Below are 24,995 nucleotides of genomic sequence, written 5' to 3' on the forward strand. Positions count from 1 at the left end.
GCCCTGAAGTGGGTATTGGGTGTGTTCTGTTGCCCTGAGCATTAGGACAGTACCGCAAAAGGGAATGTCTGAGGACCTCATCCATCCACTCCAGACTCAAGGTATCATGTAATTACAAACACACCTGCTCTCACTAGAAGCAATTGTCATTTCCCATGTGAAATTATATAGACTTGAGGGAGAAATTGATACCATTCCCCAGATCTGTGCCTCGACACAATCTTGGAGCTCTACGGACAATTTTTTCGACCTCGTGGCTTGGTTTTTGCTCTGACGTGCACTGTCAACTGTGGGACCTTATATAGACAGGTGTGTGCCTTTCCACATCATGTCCAATAAATTGAATTTACCACAAGTGCACTCCAATCAAGTTGTAGAAACATCTCAAGGATGATCAGTGGAAACAGGATGCACCTGAGCTCAAATCGTAGCAAAGGGTCTGAATAAATAAGGTATTTCAGTTTATTTTTAATACATTTGCAAAAATGTATGAAAATCTGTTTTCACTTTGTCATAAGGTATTGTGTGTAGATTGATGAGGAAAAACATGTATTTAATTAATTTTAGAATAAGGCTGTAATGTAAAACAAATCAGGGACAAGTCAAGGGGTCTGAATACTTACCGAATGCAGTGTATGTACACTTGTTTAATACAGTGAGAGTCAGAGAGAGGGTTGAGCATCATTCAAGAGCCCACATTGCTAACTGGAGTTTGTATTGTGTAGGAGAAAAGTGTCTGGGTGGATGCACAAGCCCTGGAGGTTGAGCTGACAGACTGGCAGAGAGACCAGGAACCAGACACTGACCATGAGGGCTGTTACCGCACCAGCCTGCCAACCATCATCACACAGGTTAACAAACATACAATCTACATTAAGGCTGCTTTAAAATGGTCAGTATATAAAATGTTTGCAATGTGGTTGTGGTAAATATTATTTTAATGCACATACTTGAGTTGTGTTGGTGATATGTTGTGGAGGATTTTGTGGCCTGTGAGTTGTTGTTAGATGCTGGAGGGGAATGCACGGGTGGCTGATGATCAGTGAATGACTTTGGGATCAGACCACACAGGTGGGGCTCTATGAGATGGAGAACCTCAATAGGTGAGTCTGTTTTTTGTGTGTGTGTATGTGCCTGCTGTGTATGTATGAGAATGGGGTAGAGAATTTGTGATACTTTTCCTATAACCTATATATCACCTATAATATTTGCTTGTGTGTGTGTAATCACTGGATCCGCTTTCTCTCTACATCAGTCTCCATGTCCAAGTCTCTCATTTCGTCTCCCTCTGTTTCCAGTTTCCGGGAGGCGCTTGTTGAATTTGGGAAGGAGCATCGCTGGGATCAAAGCACAAATAACAAGTTCCACCTCTATCTACTGGCCTCTATAAGTGACTGCATCATCCTCATCCTCTATCAACCCCTGGCTGCTTTGGACCGGATTGTGAGGATGGCCTGCCGTCTGGCGATAGGCCAACTACTGCTGGAGCTCCAGCCCTTCCTGCAGGGACTCCTGTCTCACTCCTGACTGGCCCAGGGATACATCACGCTCACTTCGAAGTTATGTGGCGTCCTGGAGCGCCATATTGAGATGTATAGTTGTGTCCGCCCACCCTGCCGGCAGGGTGGGCGAACACCCTGCCGGCAGTCTGTAGCTGACTTATACCAGTGTCCCGAGTAGCGTTTGCAGCCAGTGGCTGATGGTGGTGGAGTATGTGAGGGTGTTGATGGAGAAGAGGCTGGTGTGTCGTAATGCAGAGGAGCGACGCCAGCTGGTCCAGAGAATGGCACTGGATGCCCAGTATCTGAGGGATCTCTTCCAGGGCCTGGTTGTGAGGATGCACTTGAGTTTAGCCACAGCCAGTGACACCCAATCCAGTGGGAAACTCTGCCCAGCTCTGCTCTCTTCTCTATCCCACAGACTACACACCCAACTCACAGCCGGTCCACACCATACCCAACATACACCTCAAACCACACCCTCCTACGTTTTAATTCACTGCACCATTTTATGTACAGTTTCCATTTTCACATAAATACAAACATACTGTACACTACCAGTCAAAAGTTTGGACACACCAACTAATTCAAGGGTTTTTCTTTATTTTTACTATTTTATACATTGTAGAATAATAGTGAAGACATGAACTATGAGATAACACATATGGAATCATGTAGTAACCAAAAAAGTGTTAATCAAATCAAAATATATTTGAGATTCTTCAAATAGCCACCCTTTGCCTTGATGACAGTTTTGCACACTCTTGGCATCCATCTTCTCTGACACCCTGGTGCCTATTCCTATCATGCCATTCTGTCTGCCTACTACCATCTGTGCCTGACTAGCAATTTGCACCCTTTAAATTCACTAATCACACACAAGCTTGTGGTTTATAAGTTATATAAACTTGAAATTAACAATAATACAATTAAAATGTGTGAAATTCATGACTGCTTTATTGGAATAATATGTTGATGAATCTGATAACTTTAAGTGTTTGATCACTGCCAGAAAGAAATACAGGTAACCAAAATAAATACTTAATTAAGTGGGGGATACAAAGTATATTGAAAGCATGTTCATCTACACAGTTGTTTCTGAGTTAATTAAGCAATTAACATCCCATCATGCTTAAGGTAATTTATAAAAATGCCAAGTTGTGCATTATTTTGCCTACCATGGCTAGAAGAGATCTCAATGAATTGACTTTAAAAAAGGGGTCCCAAAAGTACATAGGAGACAGCATTTCCCACCACCTTCAACAAAACACCCAATTATGGAATCTTTCATGGAATAATGGTGTCGCATCCCTCCAATAGAGTTCCAGACACTTGTAGAATCTATGCCAAGATGCATTGAAGCTGTTCTGGTAGCCCAACGCCCTGAGAAAGGAAAGGGGGATACCTAGACAGTTGTACAACTGAATGCATTCAACTGAAATTAAGACACTATGTTGGTGTTTTTATTTTGGCATTTCCTTGGAGCAGTTATCTCGATCGTTAACTACAGCTAACTAAGCATTAATGTCATTGTTGCCTTTCCACCGGCACTGTACTGTAGATAGCCTAAATACTGTACATCTGCAACGTTGGAAAGATGGGATTCCCCGATATTAAACAGTAGCCATGTAATTGCGACAACGTTAAAACATATTCTAAGAATAGCATAATTGATAAATAACTTGCTGTGCATAGATCTCCCCTGAAACGTGAATATTTGAGGCTTATATATAAACATGTCTAGTGAGATATCTTGCTCTTAAGTAGCCTACCTTATCCAGCTGATTCCTGATTCATTGAGTTAGGGAATAATTTTATAAAGACAAAAGTATTTGGTTGTAATGTTGCACTATTTTATATCAAGTGTGGCAACCATCCTCCAGGATAGCTACTGGGTGGCAACCATCCTCTAGGATAGCTACTGGGTGGCAACCATCCTCCAGGATAGCTGCTGGGTGGCAACCATCCTCCAGGATAGCTGCTGGGTGGCAACCATCCTCCAGGATAGCTACTGGGTGGCAACCATCCTCCAGGATAGCTGCTGGGTGGCAACCATCCTCCAGGATAGCTACTGGGTGCACATGCATTTGTTCAAGCCCTGATCTAACCACATTGTAGCCTAAACATCAGCTGCTCAACAGGACCTTGATAAGCAGACTTGGGTGTTTCAGGGCTGGATCCAGAAAGAGGGTTGACCACATGTTGACAACATCTGACTAACAGTGCAGTGCTACTTTGTGTGTGTGTGTGTGTGTGGGGGGGGGTGTTAAGTGCCTTGATCAAGAGCACAACGGCAGGAGATGGTAGGCCTACATGGGATCAGACACTGCAGCCTTCCAGTGTCAAAAATGCTTACTATTTCATGTAGGGTATAATAATGGTTAAAAGTCAAGGAGAAGTCATTGAAAATGTTTATGAACCCTTTAACAGTGAATAACTAGAGGTCTCTATAGCATAATGTCATTTTAGAATTTCTGTAAATATAGTCTTTAATGGACTGACTTGGAAAAAGACAGCTCCAGCACTTCTTTCATCCAAAATCAAGCACTGACTACAACCAGTTAGCAAGTTGAAAATGTCAGTATGTGTTCACACTCAGATTACAAGGGGTTAATGCCGCATTCAAAACAACTGGGAACTCAGGAAATCTTCGACTTCAGTGCGTTCAAGACAACTGGGAACTCAGGGAAAAGAGAGCTCCGATTGGGGAAAAATCTTTTTGAACAGTCATCCGACTCGGTATTCCAAGTCGGAAACTCGGGTATCTTTCTTGAGCTCCGACCTGAAGATCACTGATGTCATGATTTGATCTCGTTTTTGTCCGAGTTCCCAGTTGTCTTGAAAGCACCATATTTTGACACCAGTGTATGACTCGGGGGATGACGTCATGTAACATGTCTGCCCCGGTTGAGGCAATGCTGTCATAATCCAATTTTGTAGGGATTGGTGTAAAAACATTATTATTCTGGAATACAATAGATACAGCATGTAAATATGCTATTTCTGTTTGTTATTTGTAATAAAATAGCAGAAATGTATTCAAAAAACTGTTTTCGCTTTTTCATTATGTGTTTAGATTTATTTTTATCAATTTCAGAATAAGGCTGTAACGTAACAAAATGTGGAAAAAGAGAAGATGTCTGAATACTTAATGAATGCACTGTAGATATGCAAGCTAGCTGACCCCGTTTTGTTGGTACATAATATCATGTTAATGTATTGCACTATGCAACGCACTAGCTACCTAATGTTTTCTGTCTTTGTCAATCACTTCAAATCACGTTGCTAACTATAGTTCAATTAGGGGGAGTTAATCTAAATGTGTGATATCCATGATCACCTGTTTGTTTCTCAGGACCTGTGGAACTGATATGCTGCACAATCACGATAGGGTGAGTATGTGGCCTGGCAGGAAACACTTCATCCAATACAGCTTGTACAATACATGGCACACTATTCTGTGAGTTGTGGAAGCTGTCTTGTTTCTTACCCTGTACGTAAACCACAATCTGTCTATCTCATAGAATGAGAAGTACTACTAGGGTATTAGTGCTGCTGTGAGCAGAGTGAAGGCATGGGGGGAGAAAGTCATAATTCTGGACATTGGCACTGGAACAGGACTGCTTTCCATGATGGCTGTCACAGCTGGTGCTGGCTACTGCCATGCTGTGGAGGTGAGAATGACAATTCTTGACTCGCTGAACCCCAGGCATCGTTGCTTAATCTATCAAAGTGCATTGACAGTTCACCGTCAATTAGAGGAAAAGGGGAAAGGTGTTCTCTGACTGTGTTTGTCTGTCTGATCCAATAGGTTTTCAAGCCCATGGCAGATGCTGCTCTCCGAACAGTGAAGATAAATGGCTTCTCTGACAATTTCAAGATCATCAATACACAAGTGACAGTTCGACCAAGTGAGTAACACACATTGTACGCACAGTCCTGTAATTTGTAGTCCACAGTTGTTTTGGTTAAAACGTTATTTTTCAAATTGCTTATGCTGCAGCAACGGTAAATCATTAATGTGACAAATTCTCTCACAGTGACCTGAAATACAGTATTTCTGAAAAATGCAGTTACATTTTTTTTCTTCGTCTGCAGTGAAACTTTTCAACCAGATCAACTGTATTTTACCATCAGAATGTTAGATGAATGTGTTGTCACTGCAGATGGAGACATGCAGACTCGAGCCAACGTCCTTGTCACAGAGCTGTTTGACACAGAACTGATTGGAGAGGGAGCCTTACCCGGCTATGAACACGCTCATCCCGAGTGGCGCAGCGGTCTAAGGCATTGCATCTCAGTGCTAGAGGCGTCACTACAGACCCTGGTTCGATTCCAGGCTGTATCACAACCGACCGTAATTGGGGGAGTCCCATAGGGCGGCGCACAATTGGCCTAGCGTTGTTAGGGTATGCCCGGGGTAGGCCGTCATTGTAAATAAGAGTTGTTTTCTTAAGTAAAAATACTTTAAAGTACAACTTAAGTAGTTTTTGGGGGTATCTGTACTTTACTATTTATATTTTTGACAACTTTTACTTTACTACATTCCTAAAGAAAATTATGTACTTTTATACTCCATACATTTTCCCTGACACCCAAAAGTACTAGTTACATTTTGAATTCTTGGCAGGACAGGAAGATGGTCAAATTCACGCACTTATCAAGAGAACATCCCTGGCATCTCTAAATAGGGGATGGTTGTCAAACTTTGTTTTTGCTTCGGGGAGAACTGTTTGGCTTTTTTGGGGGGGGGGCATGGGAGGGTAGTGTTTTTTCCCCCTGGTTTACGTTTGCTCTTCTGCTCATTCTTTCTGTATAAACAATGGTTTGACTTGATATTACCCTAATAAAGTTTATAAATGTTTGTGAAGGTTTGGCATGGTGTGGCTATTATTATTAAGCTTTAGCTACTGCAGGCCTATGATATGAAGGCAGTGCACCCTGGTACTCCAACTGATCCCCCTGATACATTTAGTGTTCAATGACAGCTGAACCATGAGGTGCACAATTATTGTTTTAGGTAAGTTATCTACGCCCCCCCCCCCCCCCCCCCCAAAAAAAATAAAATTGGCTAGAAATGTATGCATACGCTATACATCAAAACACAAGTAATAGTGTTTTTGTAATTTGTTATAGGCTGTTTTTAAGGACACCTCATTTATTGATGGTGCAGGCTATGCCAGGTTGGATCTGAATGCGTATGGATGCCAAATTTTCTTAAAGGAAACTCTGAAATGGCATATTGTCTTTATAAAGATTTTAGAATATTCAAATCTGTCACCAAATTGGATGGAAACCAAGCTAAAGAATCTAAGCTACCAGCCAAACAAGCTTGGAACAATTGTACTTGAATTATGCTCATCTAGATGTTGAGCATTTTTTAATCTCAATCTATGAAAGTGTATATGTATTTACAGTACCAGTCAAAAGTTTGACCACACCTACTCATTCCAGGGTTTTTCTTTAGTCTACAATGTAGAAAATAGTCAAAATAACAGTGAAGACATCAAAACTATGAAATAATACATATGGAATCATATTTTTTTGTTATTTACTGTACGTTTGTTTGTGTAACTGTTTTTAGTCGTTTTATACTGTATTGCTGTTGCCCTCAATTTGTATTATTGTGCTTCTGAGTGTGAAAGTGATTGAGCGTGAGGAAATGGTTTGTGATTGGATCTAAAACAATCTGATCTGTAAACGAGTAATAATTAAATGGGATATCCTGAAAAAAATGAACTTGTGGCTATGATTAACAGATTTTTATTGACTGTTAAAAAGATAGTAATATACACACGATTCATTGAACTGACAAATCGACACTTGTATGTTCCAGTTGTACTTGAAATATGGTGACTGCTCTGTGAAATCTTCACTGTATCCAGTAGCATACTGTAGTTTTCACATGGTCAAAGCCTGTAGCCTGGATTGATGCAATGATTGATGTATTCAGTCATGTTTGGATACTTTAAATTATACTCCTAATAACTGTATACAACCAGCAATAACACATTTCTGACTGCAATTCAGTGCATTAGGTCTTCATTTTCTTAAACTAAATCTGTTTTTTTGCTCTCACATAAATGAGATGTAGAACCTGGCATTGAACAAGCACCGCAGGGCATTGTTCCCTCTAAGCTGCAAGCGGGTGCGCAGTAGCCCCGAGACTGCGGAGCAAAATAAATATCAGCCCAAGGAGAGAAAGAAGCATGGGATTGAACTTCACTCAATTTTCTAGAGTTTTCCCTTTTAGTTAACAATATCAGTGTTTCCCTTTACTCTGACAATTGTGATCGAATCAACACAATATTAGCCACTTTCAATGGAACATACCGAAACAAAACAAACTATGCAAGAGATTTTGTTGTAGGCAGAACGCATCAGAGTAAGATTCTATTGCATTGACACTGCACGACTCAGCCCATACTCTACAGTCTACACAGACCAGTGTGGCATAATCAGAGCTGCAGTAGGCCTATTTGCAAATAAAACATTGCCATTTACTTTGAACTGGACTGTGTTTACAGCATGAGTGGTCGTTAGTAGATGCGCTTGTGTTGAGATCAAAGCAAGAGCCGCATGTAGCCACGTGTGCACATTTTGTTAATATACTTTGCTAGTGAGTTAAGTTAAGTAGCCAATATATAGAGGGTAGCATAATTTGTCTGTCTGTAATAATGGTATGGGAATAATAATGCATTTTATTTTGTAAAGTAGTTTCTTGCATCAAACAATATTTATTTGGTCACCTTGTCTGAAGGACAAGTGGATAAACAGGTTAATGTCAAGCCCTGCATGTTTTTTCTAAAGTCTTATAGAATGTAGGCCTACATTGAACACCACACATTAGCTGCTACTGTAGGCTGAATGATAGCTGTTCTATTTCCATGTTAAGATGTTACGGGATGCATTTTTTTCCATTGTTTTTGATGGTAGGCCACACTGATAGGCCTCCATTATGATCAAATAGCAACAGTAGCGTACTTGACCACTGTTAAAACTAACTTAAAGTGGGTACAGCCTCAGTGTTCACAGTAAATGTGAGTTTTCACAATATTCAAGTATGTGCACAGCAGACCTGAAATTTGCCCAGTGCTGAAAAAAAGAGGGAACATTGCTCCAGGGGGTGGTAGGTTAGCAGTGTGTAAGGAATGTAAATAATGTGACACTACATAAATATGTGTTCCTAGGCATCATTTAGCCCCATGTTGGCCAGGACAACCTTCTCCCCAGGTTTAAAGGCAGGCATCCCAAGATACGGACAGCTGGCACATCGGAAGGCATCACCCAGGTAACACTGAAATACAGATCAAAAGGTCAGGTCAACAACTACAAACTGGCTTCACAAAGATACATGTGCCGACACAGATAGATAGAAAGCTACAGTATGATGGTTGCATATGGGAAAAGAGTCACACTCACACTTCCACACGCTGACTTGGGCTGGCTGATCGTCTGGACACCCTTGCTTTCCTGTTCCAACTCCTCAGCAAGACCACAAGAACTACATAGGAGGAGTAATGACAAATTACAAGATAAATTATGATACAAGGCAACTATGTGTGATTATCTCCATATTTGCATAAGGGATATTCAATAATCAGTTGAACTTCATCACTCAAGTCTCTTGGTTATGACTCCAGCGGTCTTGTTGGTGTATGGATGAGCCCTCTTTTCTGTAACCGAAGAAAGGGTGAGGGGTGTTTCTCACCAGTTCTTGCAAGCTTTCTTTTTCTTGGTTGTTCCGTCACCACAGGAGGGCGCCTTGAGGGAGGCTGCATCTGGCTTCTTTAGATCATCTGCATCCAGGAGAGCATCGGAGTCTACCAGGTCCTGAAGAGACAGCGGAAAGGCATATTGAGACCATCATCGAATGCATTAAATCATATAGATCTACACACAAATACAAACAAACACACACCACATCATCATCATCCATGTCATTGGCTGACAGGGTCCATGCCTTTTCAACATTGGGGTCAAGAGCTGGTTTGTCTTCTGCAACAAGAAAAGGAATACATTTGTAAAGGCCAGAAGCAAGAGGAAACGTTTGAAATGGTAACAGAAGGAAGGAGAACTCCACATACCTGGTTTTGCTGTCTTTTTCCCAAAGGAAAGCTTCAGCTGGCTAGAGGAGCCCACCTCAAAGTTGGGTTTAGAAGCAGACATGCGCACCCTGGAGAGAGTGTTCCCCTGGAAGCCTGTAGATGTCCTCAGGGCAGACAAAGCTTTTGGGGTCAGGGGTCCTTTACTGATCTGCCAATGTTGGTAAACAAAAAATGTGTCAGCATATACAGAGCCTGGAGGAGTGGATATTTACCATTCCAGTGCTGGTTAACTCACCTCAGTGACAGACACCAGTCCAGACAACTTCAAGGCTGACATAAGTTTTTCAGCAGTCCTCACTTGTTGGTCATTAGTTCCTGAGAAAAAGGACAGGTGTCAAGAGTCAGAGTCATTTACTATGTGTCCTCAATAATGACCATGGAGACTTTGCTCTCTTCACCCCTCTTACCTGTAACAGGTTCCTCTAGCACTAGTTTCCCACCAGGTTTTATCACTCTGGCCATCTCTGCTAGCGTCTCTGAGGTGTGAATGGAAGAGCTGTCTGGGAGTAGACTTGAGAGGACCCAGTCATAAGTTGATGCTGCATGTGAAGCTGAGGAAAGGAGAGGATTGGCAGGTATTTTGGTGGCTCACCTTATCGTTAGAGTAGCAAGTACTATTTTACAATACAATGCCTTTTAACAAGTGCATAGAATATCAGACCTATAAATGCAAGAGTTTTGATATAGCATTGGCCAACTGTTGAAACAGAACTTTAGGAAAGGGTCACTCACACATTAGTAGTCTCTCCATATTCTCCAGTGACACTCGGCCCTCAGAGCCAACCATGGACCCTAGACTCTCTGCAAGCTCCTTCAGGGTTGTTGGGGATGAGGGTTGGCTCCACACCAACAGCACCTTCTCCCCTGCTTTTACACCAAGGTCTGCCATGGTCTCCTGCAAACAGAACAACAGTCAATACATTAACACGCTTACTAGCATTTTAAATTAAATCAATCCAAAGAAACCACCACAGACTGTGGACACTGCCCTCTAACTGACTCCTCCAAAAATTGAGATACCCGAGCGGACAGAACATACAGTGCCTTCAGAAAGTATTCAGACCCCTTGACTTTTGCCACATTTTGTTACGTTACAGCCTTATTCTAAAATTGATTAAATTTAATGTTTTCCTCATCAATCTACACACAAAACCCCATAATGACAAAACAAAAACATGTTTTTAGAAATCTTTGCAAATTTATAAAACATTTGATACTGAAATATCACATTTCCGTAAATATTCAGACCCTTTACTCGGTGCTTTGTTGAAGCACCTTTGGCAGCGATTACAGCCTTGAGTTTTCTTGGGTATGACGCTACAAGCTTGGCACACCTGTATTTGGGGAGTTTCTCCTATTCTTCTCTGCAGATCCTCTCAAGCTCTGTCAGGTTGGATGTGGAGTGTTGCTGCATAGATATTTTCAGGTCTCTCCAGAGATATTCTATCGGGTTCAAGTCCGGGCTCCGGCTGGGCCACTCAAGGACATTCAGACACTTGTACCGAAGCCACTCCTGCGTTGTCTTGGCTGTGTGCTTAGGGTCGTTGTCTTGTTGGAAGGTGAACCGTTTCCCCAGTCTGAAGACCTGAGCACTCTGGAGCAGTTCATCATGGATCTCTCTTTACTTTGCACAGTTCATATTTCCCTCGATCCTGACTAGTCTCCCAGTCCCTGCCGCTGAAAAACATCCCCCCAGCATGATGCTGCCACCACCATTCTTCATTGTAAGGATGGTGTCAGGTTTCCTCCAGATGTGACGCTTGGCATTCAGGCCAAAGAGTTAATTCTTGGTTTCTACAGACCAGAGAATCTTGTTTCTCATGGTCAGAGTCCTTTAGGTGCATTTTGGCAAACTCCAAGCGGGCTGTCATTTTACTGAGAAGTGGCTTCTGTCTGGCCACTCTACCATAAAGGCCTAATTGGTGGAGTGCTGCAGAGATGGTTCTCCTTCTGGAAGGTTCTCCCATCTCCACAGAGGAACTCTGGAGCTCTGTCAGAGTGAACATCGGGTTCTTGGTCACCTCCCTGACCAAAGCCCTTTCCCCCCCGATTGCTCAGTTTGGCCGGGTGGCCAGCTCTAGGAAGAGTCTTGGTGGTTCCAAACTTCTTCCATTTAAGAACAATGGAGGCCACTGTGTTCTTGGGGACATTAAGGCTGCAGAATTTTTTTGCTACCCTTCCCCAGATCTGTACCTCTACACAATCCTGTCTCGGAGCTCTATGGACATTTACTTTGACCTCATGGCTTGGTGTTTGCTCTGACATGCACTGTCAACTGTGGGACCTTGTATAGACAGTTGTGTGCCTTTCCAAACCATGTTCAATCAGTGGAATTTATCACAGGTGTAGAAACCTCTCAAGGATGATCAATAGGGGGGCGCTAGAGAGCGTGCTATGGAGTAGACGTGCTGTGCTAGAGCTCCGCTCAATTTTGAAACAAATTAGTATTTATCTTAACCTCTCACAACCTATAACTTCAAACAAATATGACAAAGGGGAAAGGCGCCAAAAAAGGGGGCGCTAAACAAGATAATTGGAATGAGATAGACAACGAACCAATTTCAACGTCGCCGACCCACGAGGAGCTAGCTGAAGAGGCTAGCTTCCAAGAGTTCCCCACAGATCCTACTCAACGTGACATACTGGCTGCCATAAACGCACTAAGCAAGAAGGTGGACACAAGGTTGGCTGATATCTCAAAGAGTATTGGGACTTTGGCCGAAACTGTGAAGGCAACTACGAGAAGGGTGCACGAGGTTGAGCAGACGACAGTCGATCACGAGGCCAGACTACAGGACATAGAGAAACAGTGCGCAACGTTCAAAAATGACAACAAAACCCTGAAGGCCCGACTGGAAATGCTCGAGTCGCATTCAAGACGCCAGAACATCCGAATATGTGGGATCCAGGAGGACACTGACAAAGGGAAACCCACTGATTTTGTCTCGGAGCTGATACCGGCATTGCTGGGGAGTGAACACTTCAAAACGGCCATCCTGATCGACCGCGCACACAGATCACAGGCAACGAAGCCGGCCAAGGGCGGGCCACCAAGGCCATTCATTGTAAGGCTGCACTATCCCCACACCAGGGATCTCATCCTCAAGCTGGCTAGTCAAAAGTTCCCCCTTAACTACAACGGAGCCAGGGTGTCTTTCTACCCAGATCTTACCTTGGAGGTGAGGAACCAACGGAAAGAGTATGATGAGGTACGCAACAAATGCAGGGCGGCCAACATCCGATATGGATTCCTCTTCCCAGCCCGGTTTAAGGTGACAGTCGAGGGATCAACACGTACGTTTGACAACGCAAAAGAGGCCGATCTGTTCTTGACAAGCAAGCTCCCCGGCTGAGGATACAGAACGGCTGTGCCAGCCGGCTAAATGGCCAAATACAGGCCAGGAATGTGTTTGAATTGAATTTCCGGTCTATGTCTTTTCGATCAGAAATTGGGACTTATAGGATAGGTGAGATGTTGTGGCTAATATAGCATTGTTTGGCATGTCATGTTTTGGCGCCACTCACCCCCTAACGTGAGAGTTAAGTTAAGTGTTATTTAATATTAGTTTATATGCGGAGCATCTATAGACGACGAGTTAGTTCAAGCTGTATGTCTAGACACCCTAAGGTTTGTGTGTTAGCCAAGGAGTGCTTCGTTTGGGGAAGTCACTCAGTAAAGGGATGGGAGGGGGGATGGGGTCTGTGTTTTATGTTCACGTTTATTAATACAGGTGGCATGACAAGCTCCCGTACGGCGGGACGTTTTTCTTCTGGGTTTTGTATGACAGCAGCAATTTGCTTTAAAATAAGAAATGCCACATAGTGACCGAGCACAGAGTAGACCAGGTGGAATAAAGATAGTCAGCTGGAACTGTAATGGATTAGGGCATGTCGTGAAACGAGCTAAGGTTTTTTCTCATCTTAAATCACTGGGTGCTGACATAGTGCTTCTTCAAGAAACTCATATTAAACGCTCGGCGCAGGCCAAGCTACGAGTCAGCTGGATCGGTCAGATATACCAGTCTAACTTTGATGCAAAAGCGAGAGGGGTAGCAATCCTGATAAGGAAAAACATTCCTTTTGTTTACTCAACCTCGATTTCAGATCCTAATGGTCGGTATATTATTGTTGCTGGTACACTGAATTCAAAACCAATAACCGTGGTCAATTTATATGGACCCAATTTCGATAACCATTATTTTTTCAAAGGGTATTTAAGGCCATACCAAATATCTCGGATACAAGTGTTATTGTTGGAGGTGACTTTAACTGTACGTTAGATCTTCTTTTAGATAAACAGCTATCAAGGTCACTTCAACAATCAAATGCCAGTGTCTGTCTAAATACATTGATGACAAACCTTAACATTGTCGATATTTGAAGACTGACGCACCCAACAGACAGGGATTATTCTTTCTTTTCATCAGTTCATAAATCATATTCCAGAATTGACTTTCTTGTTGGACTCCAAACTAATTTCAGCAGCTGAGTCGGTTACCTATCACCCCATTCTAATTACGGACCACTCTCCTCTGTCCATGGTGCTGAAACTCGACAATATGTCGACAGGTCGGCGACCGTGGCGCTTAGACGCATACCTGTTGAAAGATAAGGCTTTTTGTCAGTATTTGAAGGAGCAGATTGCCTTTTTCCTCAGAACTAACGACACGGGGGATGTTGACGACTCCACCCTTTGGGAATCTCTAAAGGCTGTGATTAGAGGTTACATTATTTCTTATACATCAGAGAGGAAGAAACGTGCCAATACTAGGCTGAGAGAAATTGAAAGAGAGTTAGGGGAACAGGAGAACGTTTTTAGGACAAATTCCTCATATACAGTCCTTGAGAAGATCACAAAGTTAAAATATGAATACAATACCATCCTTTCGAAACGGGTGGGCTCTTTACTTGCTAGAACGCAACAAAGTTATTTTGAACTGGGGGACAAACCACATAAATTATTAGCAAGACAGCTAAGGCATGTACAGGCATCTAGAGCTATTCACAAAATAAAAGACAAGAAGGGTAAAATAGTAACAGATCCGCAGGACATTAATAAATGCTTTGCGCAGTTTTACTCAGAGCTATACCAATCAAAATGCGATGCTACTGATCCACAAACTATGGAACGCTTTCTCGCTGAATGTGAACTTCCTAAACTAGACAGGGGGGCAGCTGCTGCACTCGATGCAGGGATAACCTTAGAGGAAATTAACACAGCGATAGCACAATTTCCAAACGGCAAGGCCCCTGGGCCCGATGGATATGTAATAGAATTCTATAAGAAGTACTGCGCTAGTCTATCTCCACTTATGTTGCGAATGTTTCAACAATCAAAAGAAAATGCCAAACTCCCGCAAACACTGTATGAGGCTACAATAGCCCTGATCTTGAAAAAAGATAGATTCCGTGGAGATGTCGTCGTATCGCCCCGTGTCGTTACTCCCCATAGAAAACAAGGTGTTGACAAAGATATTGGCAAACCGATTGAAAAAATATATTTCCGACATCATACACCCTGACCAGACAGGTTTTATCCCGGGCCGACATATATAGTACAATTTGAGACGCCTTTTCAACGTAATGTATCATGATCATAAAGTTGAGGCAGTGGTAATAGCTCTTGATGCAGAGAAGGCGTTTGATCAGATTGAGTGGAAGTATATGATGTCGGTTCTGGAGCATTTTGGGTTTGGAAAGGAATTTATTAATTGGATAAGAATTATTTATGCACACCCAATGGCCTCCGTGGTGACCAATCAGGAAATGTCGCAGTCATTCCGCCTGTTCAAGGGGTGCCGACAGGGGTGCCCTATTTCGCCTGCTCTCTTCGCTATAGCCATGGAACCCCTTGCTACTCGCATTCGGGCATGTCCCGATATAGCTTCTGTTAAAATAAAGGACACACAGCACAAAATTTCCCTATATGCAGACGATGTTCTTTTGTTTTTGTCCAAGCCTAAAACTTCTACAAGATAAACTGGCAAAAAAGTGAGTTGATGCCAATATCACGGCCTGTGGATATGCAATTTCTGCAATCTACCCCGTTTAGAACAGTGAGGGACAAGTTCACAAGCCTTGGCATTGTAGTGACAAGAGACCTTGATCAGCTATTGAAAGCGAATTGGGACATGAAAATATATCAGCTTAAACAAAATATAGATTTTTGGAAAACTCTCGTACGTTGGTCGTATAAACGCTATTAAAATGGTTGTCCTACTCAGGTTTCTTTACCTCTTCCAATGTCTACCCAATTTCATACCACAAAGCTATTTTAAGAAACTGGATTCAATAGTAACTCCATTTTTATGGGATAACAAGGCAGCCAGAATTGCAAAGAAGCATTTATGCAAGTACAAGATAGAGGGGGGCTTTGGCCTTCCTCACTTCAAACTGTATTATTGGGCTGCTAATCTGAACATTGTGTCTTTCTGGAGGGAAAGTTTACCTGCGATGAGACAGAAGGATATGCCTTCATGGCTTTTGATTGAGCAGACCTCCTGTCAACGCTCCTCACTCCCTGCACTTGTTAATAGCCCATCATATGTGGAAAAAGCCACTTATGACTCCAATCCAGTCATTTGTCATACGCTTAGGATCTGGAAACAGATTAGGGATTTTCTTAACATACCCACTGTTTACACAGACAGCCCGATTAGCCTGAATCATGCTTTCCACCCTGCATTGGATGATGTGGTGTTTTCACAGTGGAGGGAGAAGGGGCTCACAACAATTGGTAATCTATACATAGATGGTCAGTTAGCTTCATTTCAACAACTACAGGCAAAGTTCAACATGCCAACAACACATTTTTTCAGATACCTCCAAATCAGGAATTTTTTAAGGACACATATCCCACAGTATGGCATGAAGCCAAATAGTCCTACATTAGATAGCTTGATCCTTGTCAAACCCCATTCAAAAGGGTCGGTCTCTAGACTGTATGATGTGCTACAGGCCCACATAGAGGTATCCACAGACACCATTAAAAGGGCTTGGGAACAAGAACTTGGTTCAGAAATCTCAAATGAGGACTGGATAGAAGCTCTCAGGAATATAAACCACAGTTCAGTGAATGCCAGATACAACCTTGTACAGTTTAAGGTGATTCACAGGTTACACTACTCAAAAGTAAAACTGCATAAAATATTCCCGGACACCTCACCACTGTGTGAGAGGTGCAAGCAGGAGGAGGGGACGTTGACCCACTTATTCTGGACATGCCCTAAATTACATGCTTACTGGGCTCTCATTTTTGATTACTTATCTAAGGCCTTTGATAGAGTTCTAGCCCCAGACCCATTGATCGCTCTGTTTGGTACAGTTGATGGGAATAACCAGGAAGGGAAAGCTGTCTCTCTTTGTACTCTATTAGCCAAAAGGCTCATATTGCAATTTTGGAAATTGGAGACTGTACCTACCTTTGAAATGTGGTTACGGGATTTAGGGAATGTAATACATATGGAAAAGATTCGATACAACACCTCCAATAGAAGTCCATTGTTTTACAAAATATGGCAGCCGATACTGGATAAATGGTCTAGTCCCGCTTCATAACTGTGCTGACGATCTGCTGCTACTCTGTGCTGTACTACACTCAATATTTATTTTTGGCTTAACTACACTGCTTGTAATGACTATATGCTGTCTTCTTATACATGTACCACCTAATAGGATTTTGTTTTATTTTGTGTATGTGTGAGTTAACTTTTGTTTTGTCCTCTAAAGTGGCCATCCCATTCAACTGTACAATGAATGTCATTGTTTGTATTGCTGTCTTTTTTACTTTATTTTTATTGGAAAATAATAAACATATTATTAAAAAAAAAAGGATGATCAATAGAAACCGTATGCACCGGAGCTCAATTTCGAGTCTCATAGCAAAGGGTCTGAATACTTATGTAGATAAGGTATTCTAAAAACCTGTTTTCGCTTTGTCATTATGGGGTATTGTGTGTAGATTGATGAGGACAACATAAAATGTCATCCATTTTAGAATAAAGCTGTAACGTAACAAAATGTGGAAAAGTCAAGGGGTCAGAATACTTTCCGAATGCACTGTATCTGTTATGCTGATAAGACACCAAGTGTTGGGGACAGAGGAGTAAACTCAACCACCCAATAGATTATCGGTACCTGATAGCAGCGGTCTCATGAGTCGTAGATTCAAGATTGAGAAACAGAAGTGAAAGTGACCTTGTTCCATACAGAATGCTTTACTGACTTCTATTGGGATATCAAAATTGTTCTGAATTGGTTACTGCCAGCACCAGTTACACAGACATAAGGATTAGGGTTAGTGTAAGGTGACCAGCCCTCAGTAAGAAAAAGTTTCAATTGCGGTTGATAATCAAACGCTGTATCCATTCAGATTTGCATGTACAAATTATGTCTATCTGTACCCAACAGCACAGGCTACCAAACTTGGGTGATTCAAAAATATACGAGATAGGCCAAGATTAACAAAACTGTGGAGGGGTAATCAATTGCTGTGTTATAATTAATAAAATGACTATAGTGAAAATACATTTGTAAATATAGTTCCATGTCATTGTTTTTTTCCCACCAAGCTAGAAAATCAGATCACCTTACATTAGTGTCAGCATTTCAGAGTCCAACCTCATGAACACACGTACAGTTGAGGTTGGAAGTTTACATACACCTGAGCCAAATACATTTAAACTCAGTTTTTCACAATTCCTGACATTTAATCCTCGTAAAAATTCCCTGTCTTAGGTCAGTTAGGATCACCACTTTATTTTAAGAATGTGAAATGTCAGAATAATGGTAGAGAGAATTATTTATTTCAGCTTTTATTTCTTTCATCACATTCCCAGTGGGTCAGAAGTTTACATACACTCAATTAGTATTTGGTAGCATTGCCTTTAAACTGTTTAACTTGGGTCAAATGTTTTGGGTAGGCTTCCACAAGCTTCCCACAATAAGTTGGGTGAATTTTGGCCCATTCCTCCTGACAGAGCTGGTGTAACTGAGTCAGGTTTGTAGGCTTCCTTGCTCGCACACGCTTTTTCAGTTCTGCCCACAAATTTTCATTAGGATTGAGATCAGGGCTTTGTGATGGCCACTCCAATACCTTGACTTTGTTGTCCTTAAGCCATTTTACCACAACTTTGGAACTTTTTTATGCCGGTTTTGGAGCAGTGGCCTCTTCCTTGCTGAGCGACCTTTCAGGTTATGTTGATATAGGACTCGTTTTACTGTGGATTTTGATACTTTTGTACTTGTTTCCTCCAGCATCTTCACAAGGTCATTTGCTGTTGTTCTGGGATTGATAACATAATTGTATGGAATTTTCCAAGCTGTTTAAAGGCACAGTCAACTTAGTGTATGTAAACTTCTGACCCACTGGAATTGTGATACAGTGAAATAATCTGTCTGTAAAATTTTGGGGGAAAAATGACTTGTGTCATGCACAAAGTAGATGTCTTAATCGACTTGCCAAAACTATAGTTTGTTAACAAGACATTTGTGGAGTGGTTGAAAAACGAGTTTTAATGACTCCAACCTAAGTGTATGTAAATGTCCGACTTCAACTGTAGCTACAGAATTGTTATAACAGGATATGTGATGCTCCATACCCATTACATGGAAAGCTACGCAAGGATCCAATCACTGGGGACTTTGTTTTGTACAGTGCCCCTCCTCACCACTGTGAAGGATGGTTTTGTTCTCTTTTTAACAAAAATATATGCCTTATAGAAATAGGACATGTTAATCACAAAACATAGCGTGACTGCAGAAAAGCTGTTGTTAATCTAGGGTGTCGACTGTGCAAACCACAAGGTTGAGACAAGATGGAAAAATGCTGAATAACAAGAAGACAGGAACTGAGCAGTGTAGCCACCGACAACTCAGCTCAAACTTCACAACAAACACTTCCGGATATCTGGATCCTGTGTGCTGTGAGGCTGGGACCAGCCTGGGCACCACCGATAGGCTAGCAAGTTTAAACCACGCTAAGCCTCTACTGTCACAGGCCAACTCTAAAGTTGGAACTACATCTGTCACAGTATAAAAGAAGATGTCTGTACTATTTCAGTCAGTTCTCTACTTTACCCTGCGTGGTGATACAGTGAACCCGTATATACGAAAATTGCATTTACCATTTATCGCTTATGTTAAATAAAAATAATTAGAGTATGTTCGGTGACTCTGAATCACATTTTATCCTGATACCAGATTCGATTGACGCAACCCTTTACACCACAAATGACTTAAATGATGGCAGTCTCAGACTCTTTGCGTTTAAGACAACTGGGAACTCGGGTGGGGGGGGGCGAAGCCAAATCATGAAGCCAGTGATCTTCAAGTCGGAAAGTTGGAGCTCTAGAAAGTGCATTCAAGACAACTGGGAACCCGGGTAAAAATGAGCTCAGATTCTTAAAAAAAAAAGAAAAAATGGTTTGAACGGTCATCCAACTCGGAATTCTTAGTCTAAACTTTTTCTAGAGCTCCAATTTGGTTTCCACAGCCACAAAGTCAAAATTATCTATATCGTAAAAATGAATGAAAACAAAAAAGAATTGCTTTTCGGTTTTATTTTAAGGTTGGGGATGTGGTTAAGGTTAAGTTTAAAATACGATTTACGGTGAAAAACTGTAGAAATAGGTGGGGTTTTATGACTTTGTGGCTGTGGTAGCTAGTGACACCTTCTGACCTGAAGATCACTGACATCTTGATTAACTCGGGAAAAAACTAGGTCAAATCATGACGTCAGTGATCTTCAGATCAGAAAGTGGGGTTCTAAAAAGATGCCAGTTTCCGACTTGTAATTTCGAGTTAGATGACAATTCAAAACAAATTTTTCCAGTTGTTTTGAACACGACATGAGTAGCAGTCTCTATAGCTAACATTCCACTCCTTGTCATTGCCAAAAAGACTGGCCTTTCAGCAATTTCAACATGCGCTGGATTTACGGCAGAATTGCTTAAAGGGTTGTTGGAAATAACATGAATATTTTCCATGACAACATGTGGAGCCTCAAATATAATTTTTTTCCTTCTCTAATCTTAAACGGCACAGTCTGCATCTGGCAGAAAGGCCAGTCACTTTGGCACATGACATGGAGTACAGGGAGTAGATTAGCTAAAGAGACTGATATCCAGGCTATCAAGTGTAACTAGAACACACGTAATATGGAATATTCTCGAACTGACTAGAAACCTAACGTTTATGGCAAATTTACTGCCAGTCATACAGACATCATCAAGCCCATAATAGCACATCACGTTTAATACACTATCTTGGTCTTAACTCTTTTAGTTAAAGACGTTCAAATGTGCTTTTCTCTTTGTGACAAGTTACCAACCAGCTAAATTAGTAACTAACGTTATGTTAGTTAGCTAGTAAGCTAACGTTGTTTAACGAACAGCTAACAAAACGTTCACATCAAAATGTATGTTTTCGCTATGCAAATTCACTGCAGATTCACAAAACGTGTGTGTGGTAGTTCCACTTTGAGACTTTCTGAACGTGAAATAAGGCAAAAAGGTTTTCGGTCAATGTTAGCTGACCTGCTAACTTACCTCTCCGGTCAAAGCAATGACGTTTATTACGTGCTGCTTAAGTGAGTCGCGTAAAAATGATGCGTCTGATATCTAAATATCTGTTAGCAGCTGGATATGGCGGCGCTGCTACGAGGACTACGAGTTGGAAGGGCCCTGCGGGGTTTTGGCAGCGGTGAGCCAAGACTTGCTAGTTGGTCTTTGTCTGTAGGCATTAGCCAGTAGCTCAGGGACTTGACTTTGGTAATCGTGTACATTGATTTAGGTCTAAATCGCGAGAGAACTTGGGAACTAGCTAGTCAACCAATGTCACTTTAAGCAGAAGGTGATCATGAAGGACAGAATCTGGTAATATAATGTTGGCTACTCATTGCAATCTAAATCTCAACGCAAGAAAACACATGTAGTTATCAAAACTGCAAGTATTGAGCTCTTCGATGCAATAAACATAGTTAGCTAATTAGGCTAACCCCGTAAATTGTGACGGGGGTTACATTATCCAAGTATTTTCACAAACTGCTCACATAGGGACTCCTACCCTGAAATTACCCACCGGTCACAATTTAAGGAGCTTTAATTATTTGCCAATATTAGGCAACTTAGTTCATACTTGTGCTCAGTCAGAATACAGGATGCATCGTGTCAGTATGAACATCATTAGAGCATACTTTTCTGATTTATTTCTTGTAGTGGTAGTTCCAAAAACATCCAGTCCCCAATGCAATGGCCTGAGACGAGGCTTCCACTGTGCTGCACTTCGTCTTCAGGAGGACAAGGACAAGTCCATCCCTGTCCCCCCATCCTCTGCTGCATCCTCAACTACAACCTACCACGAGCATTACCGAGCCCCTCCATCTAAAAACAACACCGCCACATATATGCATGAAGCGCCTGCACCCGAGGCTGCTGCATCTGAAGCTGCTGCAAAGGAGGCTCCGCAGCCCAACACTAGGTTAGGTTCCACCAAACTGAACTGACACCCATTTAACCAATGCATAATAACATTACAATACCATGTTGTGGTATATGCCTCTGAAACAACATTTATGTGACATTTTGTACTTAAGTTACTTATGACGTGTGCATGCCAATGGTCTATGCTGTGTGCTCTCTATTGTCACTGCAGTTATGCAGACCAGAGTGGAGAACAAGGAGAAGAGTATGAAACAGAGGAGCAACTGCAAGCACACATCCTTAACGCTGCACTGGACTTTGTCCAACTACATGGTTGGACTCTTGAGGCCATTTCAGCAGGAGCTGAGGTAAATGAGTGGAGGGAAGTTGGATTTACTGTAGTTGTGTGGATGGAGAGATTTATCTACGTGACTAAATGTAATTGTTTCTTACCTGTTACTGTTTTCCTCGGAGCAGACACTGGGCCTCTCAGCAGCCTCCAGTGGAATGTTCCAGAATGGAGCAGGGGACCTGGTTTTGCACTTCATTGCTCAGTGCAATGCCCAGCTGACAGAGCAAATGGCAGAACAGCACAACCAGGTCCAACTTGGTCAGGCTGAGTAAGCTCCCTCACACTCTCAATTTAGCAGGTGCAAGAATAGTGCACTTCTACTGCGCAGTTAGGATTTAAACATGAATGTGATTGTTAATGGTGTGTGTGCATGTGTTAACCACGTAATTTCTTGCAGACCAAAGAAAACTGCTGAGTTTCTTAGAGATGCTGTGGAGACTAGATTGAGGATGTTGATGCCATACATCGATAATTGGCCACAGGTATCTTGCACACAACACAATATAACAATTAGACTTTAGACATCAACTAGACATGTGACAGTTAATCTCTTCACCTTAAACCAGTTCAAGCTACTGATTGGTATAAGGTAGCTTAATCTTGTAACATCATCTTGATACACTAGTAGAGGCAACCATTTATTACATCTGTGCATAGATGTGACATATAGCTTACTTGATCAAATGTATCACTTTGCCATCAACATTAGTCTCCCCCAAATTATTACATTCAGTAACAGGCATCTGTTTTTTTCTGCTGATTAAAGTATATCTTCCTTTCTCCTCTCTCCAGGCTATGAGTATCCTGCTCCTCCCACACAACATCCCAGACAGTCTGAAGCACCTCTCCACCCTGGTGGATGATATCTGGTACTATGCTGGAGACCGTTCCACAGATGTGAGTCGACCTTCTCAGCCTAAGTACCCCTCTCCCCATGTCTTCCTCACCCCCTTTCATCAGGCACCTCATACTATCCGACCAGCCTCTGCGAAGGTTACTACTCACCACCTCTCCTCACACTGCACTCTCATTGTCCTTTTCACTTTTAACTCTGTCTACCCTATTAATCTCCATTTTTTTATGCCCTCTCCTCTCATTAATTGTACATGTGGGTACAACTGACATTATTTGTCAATTGTTTATAAATCAGCCCAATCCAAATGTTTCCTTTTTATTAAGTTTTTGTCTTTCAACAACCACTTTAATAGTATGTCTATGTATCAAAATCTTTGTTATTCAGTTTTCACATTTTTCCTATATCAGTTGAACTGGTATACGAAACGGGCCGCACTGACAGGGATCTATAACACCACTGAGCTGGTGATGATACAGGACTCCTCAGAAGACTTCCAGGACACCTGGAACTTCCTTGAAAACCGAATCCAGGATATTGTCAACATGGCTGGCGCGGCCAAACAGGTACCATTTCCTTAGTCTGTGCATAGTCCCTTTAATTAGGTAACAGGTCACTAGTGATAAAATATAAATCCATTAGAAAGATCTCACTAGTATGCAATCTATATTAAGGGAACTCAATATGTGTAATTGACACCTATTTTTCTATTGTGTCCTGTAGGTGGCATCTACAGGAGAAGCAGTGGCGCAGGGGCTTATGGGAGCTGCTGTTACGGTGAGGGTGCTAGAGAGATAAAATGCACAAAACAAAGGATTATTATTACGAATTGACATTTTAAACACGTCTCCGGGCATTGTGAAGATCTGTTGTATCCGTGCAGAATATGTGTCTTAAACATATACAGCAGCATTGCTTGGAACCTTGGATTACTTTTTTTCAGAATCCTAATCCTTAATGTCATGCACTGTATTTGTTTAATTTAATACCAATTGTATTCTGTGTGTTTAGTAGTGACTGGAGATTTATTTATTTTTTTCAGCTGAAGAATCTAACAGGGATTAACCAAAGACGATGAAAAAAAGATGTCTATTTCTGTTCCACCATCCCCTTCCCTTCCCCTCTGATCTCTGCCAGTCAGTGGTTTGTGTGTGAGGCATTGAAGATCAGCTTCTGTGCTCACAGCTCAGACATTTCTTCTCTTATCTGTAATACCCTATCGTGTTGGTTTGTTTTATTGCTTAGTCGCCTTTATCCACTATACAAATATAATTGTGCCTTAGGTCTGGTATGAGGTTTCACTTTCATCCAGTTTGAAACGGTTTTCCCTCACATCTACTTCCTATCCATTTTCCTTTTGTATAAAGGATGCAAAAATATGATTGTATTTTAAATGTTTTTGTTAGGCTCCATTGAGAGTTCCTAAATAAATTACAGATCAGTTACAACAAAACAATCTTGTTTATTTTTTTCAGTTATTGATTTAGGATAAGGGGGTCCTTGGGATGAACAACACTGCATGGATTTTACCATGTAGCCATACTATGCTGTTTGTACTTTCAAGACAACTGGGAACTCAGGAAAACAATGGGGTCATGACATCAGCGATCTTCACGTCAGAAAGTCGGGAGTTCTGGAAAGGTGCCAGTTTCCAACTTGGAATTCCGAGTTGGATGAACGTTCAAGTAGATTTTTCCAAGTCAGAGTTCGTTTTTTTTCATGAGTTCCCAGTTGTCTGGAACGCGTCATAAGTATTTCACCTAG

The 24,995-nt window shown here is 41.8% G+C and overlaps 2 protein-coding genes across 3 annotated transcripts; one reads left to right on the plus strand and one right to left on the minus strand.

The window, feature by feature from the left end:
• Positions 1 to 8,271: 8,271 nt before the first annotated feature.
• Positions 8,272 to 21,342, minus strand: LOC120066196 (anamorsin-B). The gene is made up of 9 exons (XM_039017393.1): positions 21,154 to 21,342; positions 10,340 to 10,502; positions 10,015 to 10,158; positions 9,843 to 9,922; positions 9,587 to 9,755; positions 9,421 to 9,497; positions 9,211 to 9,332; positions 8,922 to 9,003; positions 8,272 to 8,796 (listed from the first exon to the last, which is right to left on the minus strand). Exons 2-9 carry the CDS (start codon positions 10,494 to 10,496, stop codon positions 8,686 to 8,688), a joined length of 942 nt encoding a protein of 313 aa, XP_038873321.1. The 5' UTR covers positions 10,497 to 10,502; positions 21,154 to 21,342; the 3' UTR covers positions 8,272 to 8,685.
• LOC120066194 (ubiquinone biosynthesis protein COQ9, mitochondrial-like) lies at positions 21,183 to 24,687 on the plus strand. 2 transcript variants are annotated; one of them, XM_039017391.1, is made up of 9 exons: positions 21,183 to 21,307; positions 21,823 to 22,084; positions 22,259 to 22,394; positions 22,504 to 22,646; positions 22,776 to 22,860; positions 23,171 to 23,371; positions 23,642 to 23,797; positions 23,955 to 24,008; positions 24,274 to 24,687. In XM_039017391.1, exons 1-9 carry the CDS (start codon positions 21,250 to 21,252, stop codon positions 24,307 to 24,309), a joined length of 1,131 nt encoding a protein of 376 aa, XP_038873319.1. In that variant the 5' UTR covers positions 21,183 to 21,249; the 3' UTR covers positions 24,310 to 24,687. The 2 variants fall into 2 exon arrangements, with proteins under 2 accessions (XP_038873319.1, XP_038873320.1); XM_039017392.1 differs by having other exon boundaries at positions 23,171 to 23,275.
• The last annotated feature ends 308 nt before the right edge of the window (positions 24,688 to 24,995 follow it).

Source organism: Salvelinus namaycush, chromosome 21, assembly GCF_016432855.1.
Source record: "Salvelinus namaycush isolate Seneca chromosome 21, SaNama_1.0, whole genome shotgun sequence".
Taxonomy (NCBI): domain Eukaryota; kingdom Metazoa; phylum Chordata; class Actinopteri; order Salmoniformes; family Salmonidae; genus Salvelinus; species Salvelinus namaycush.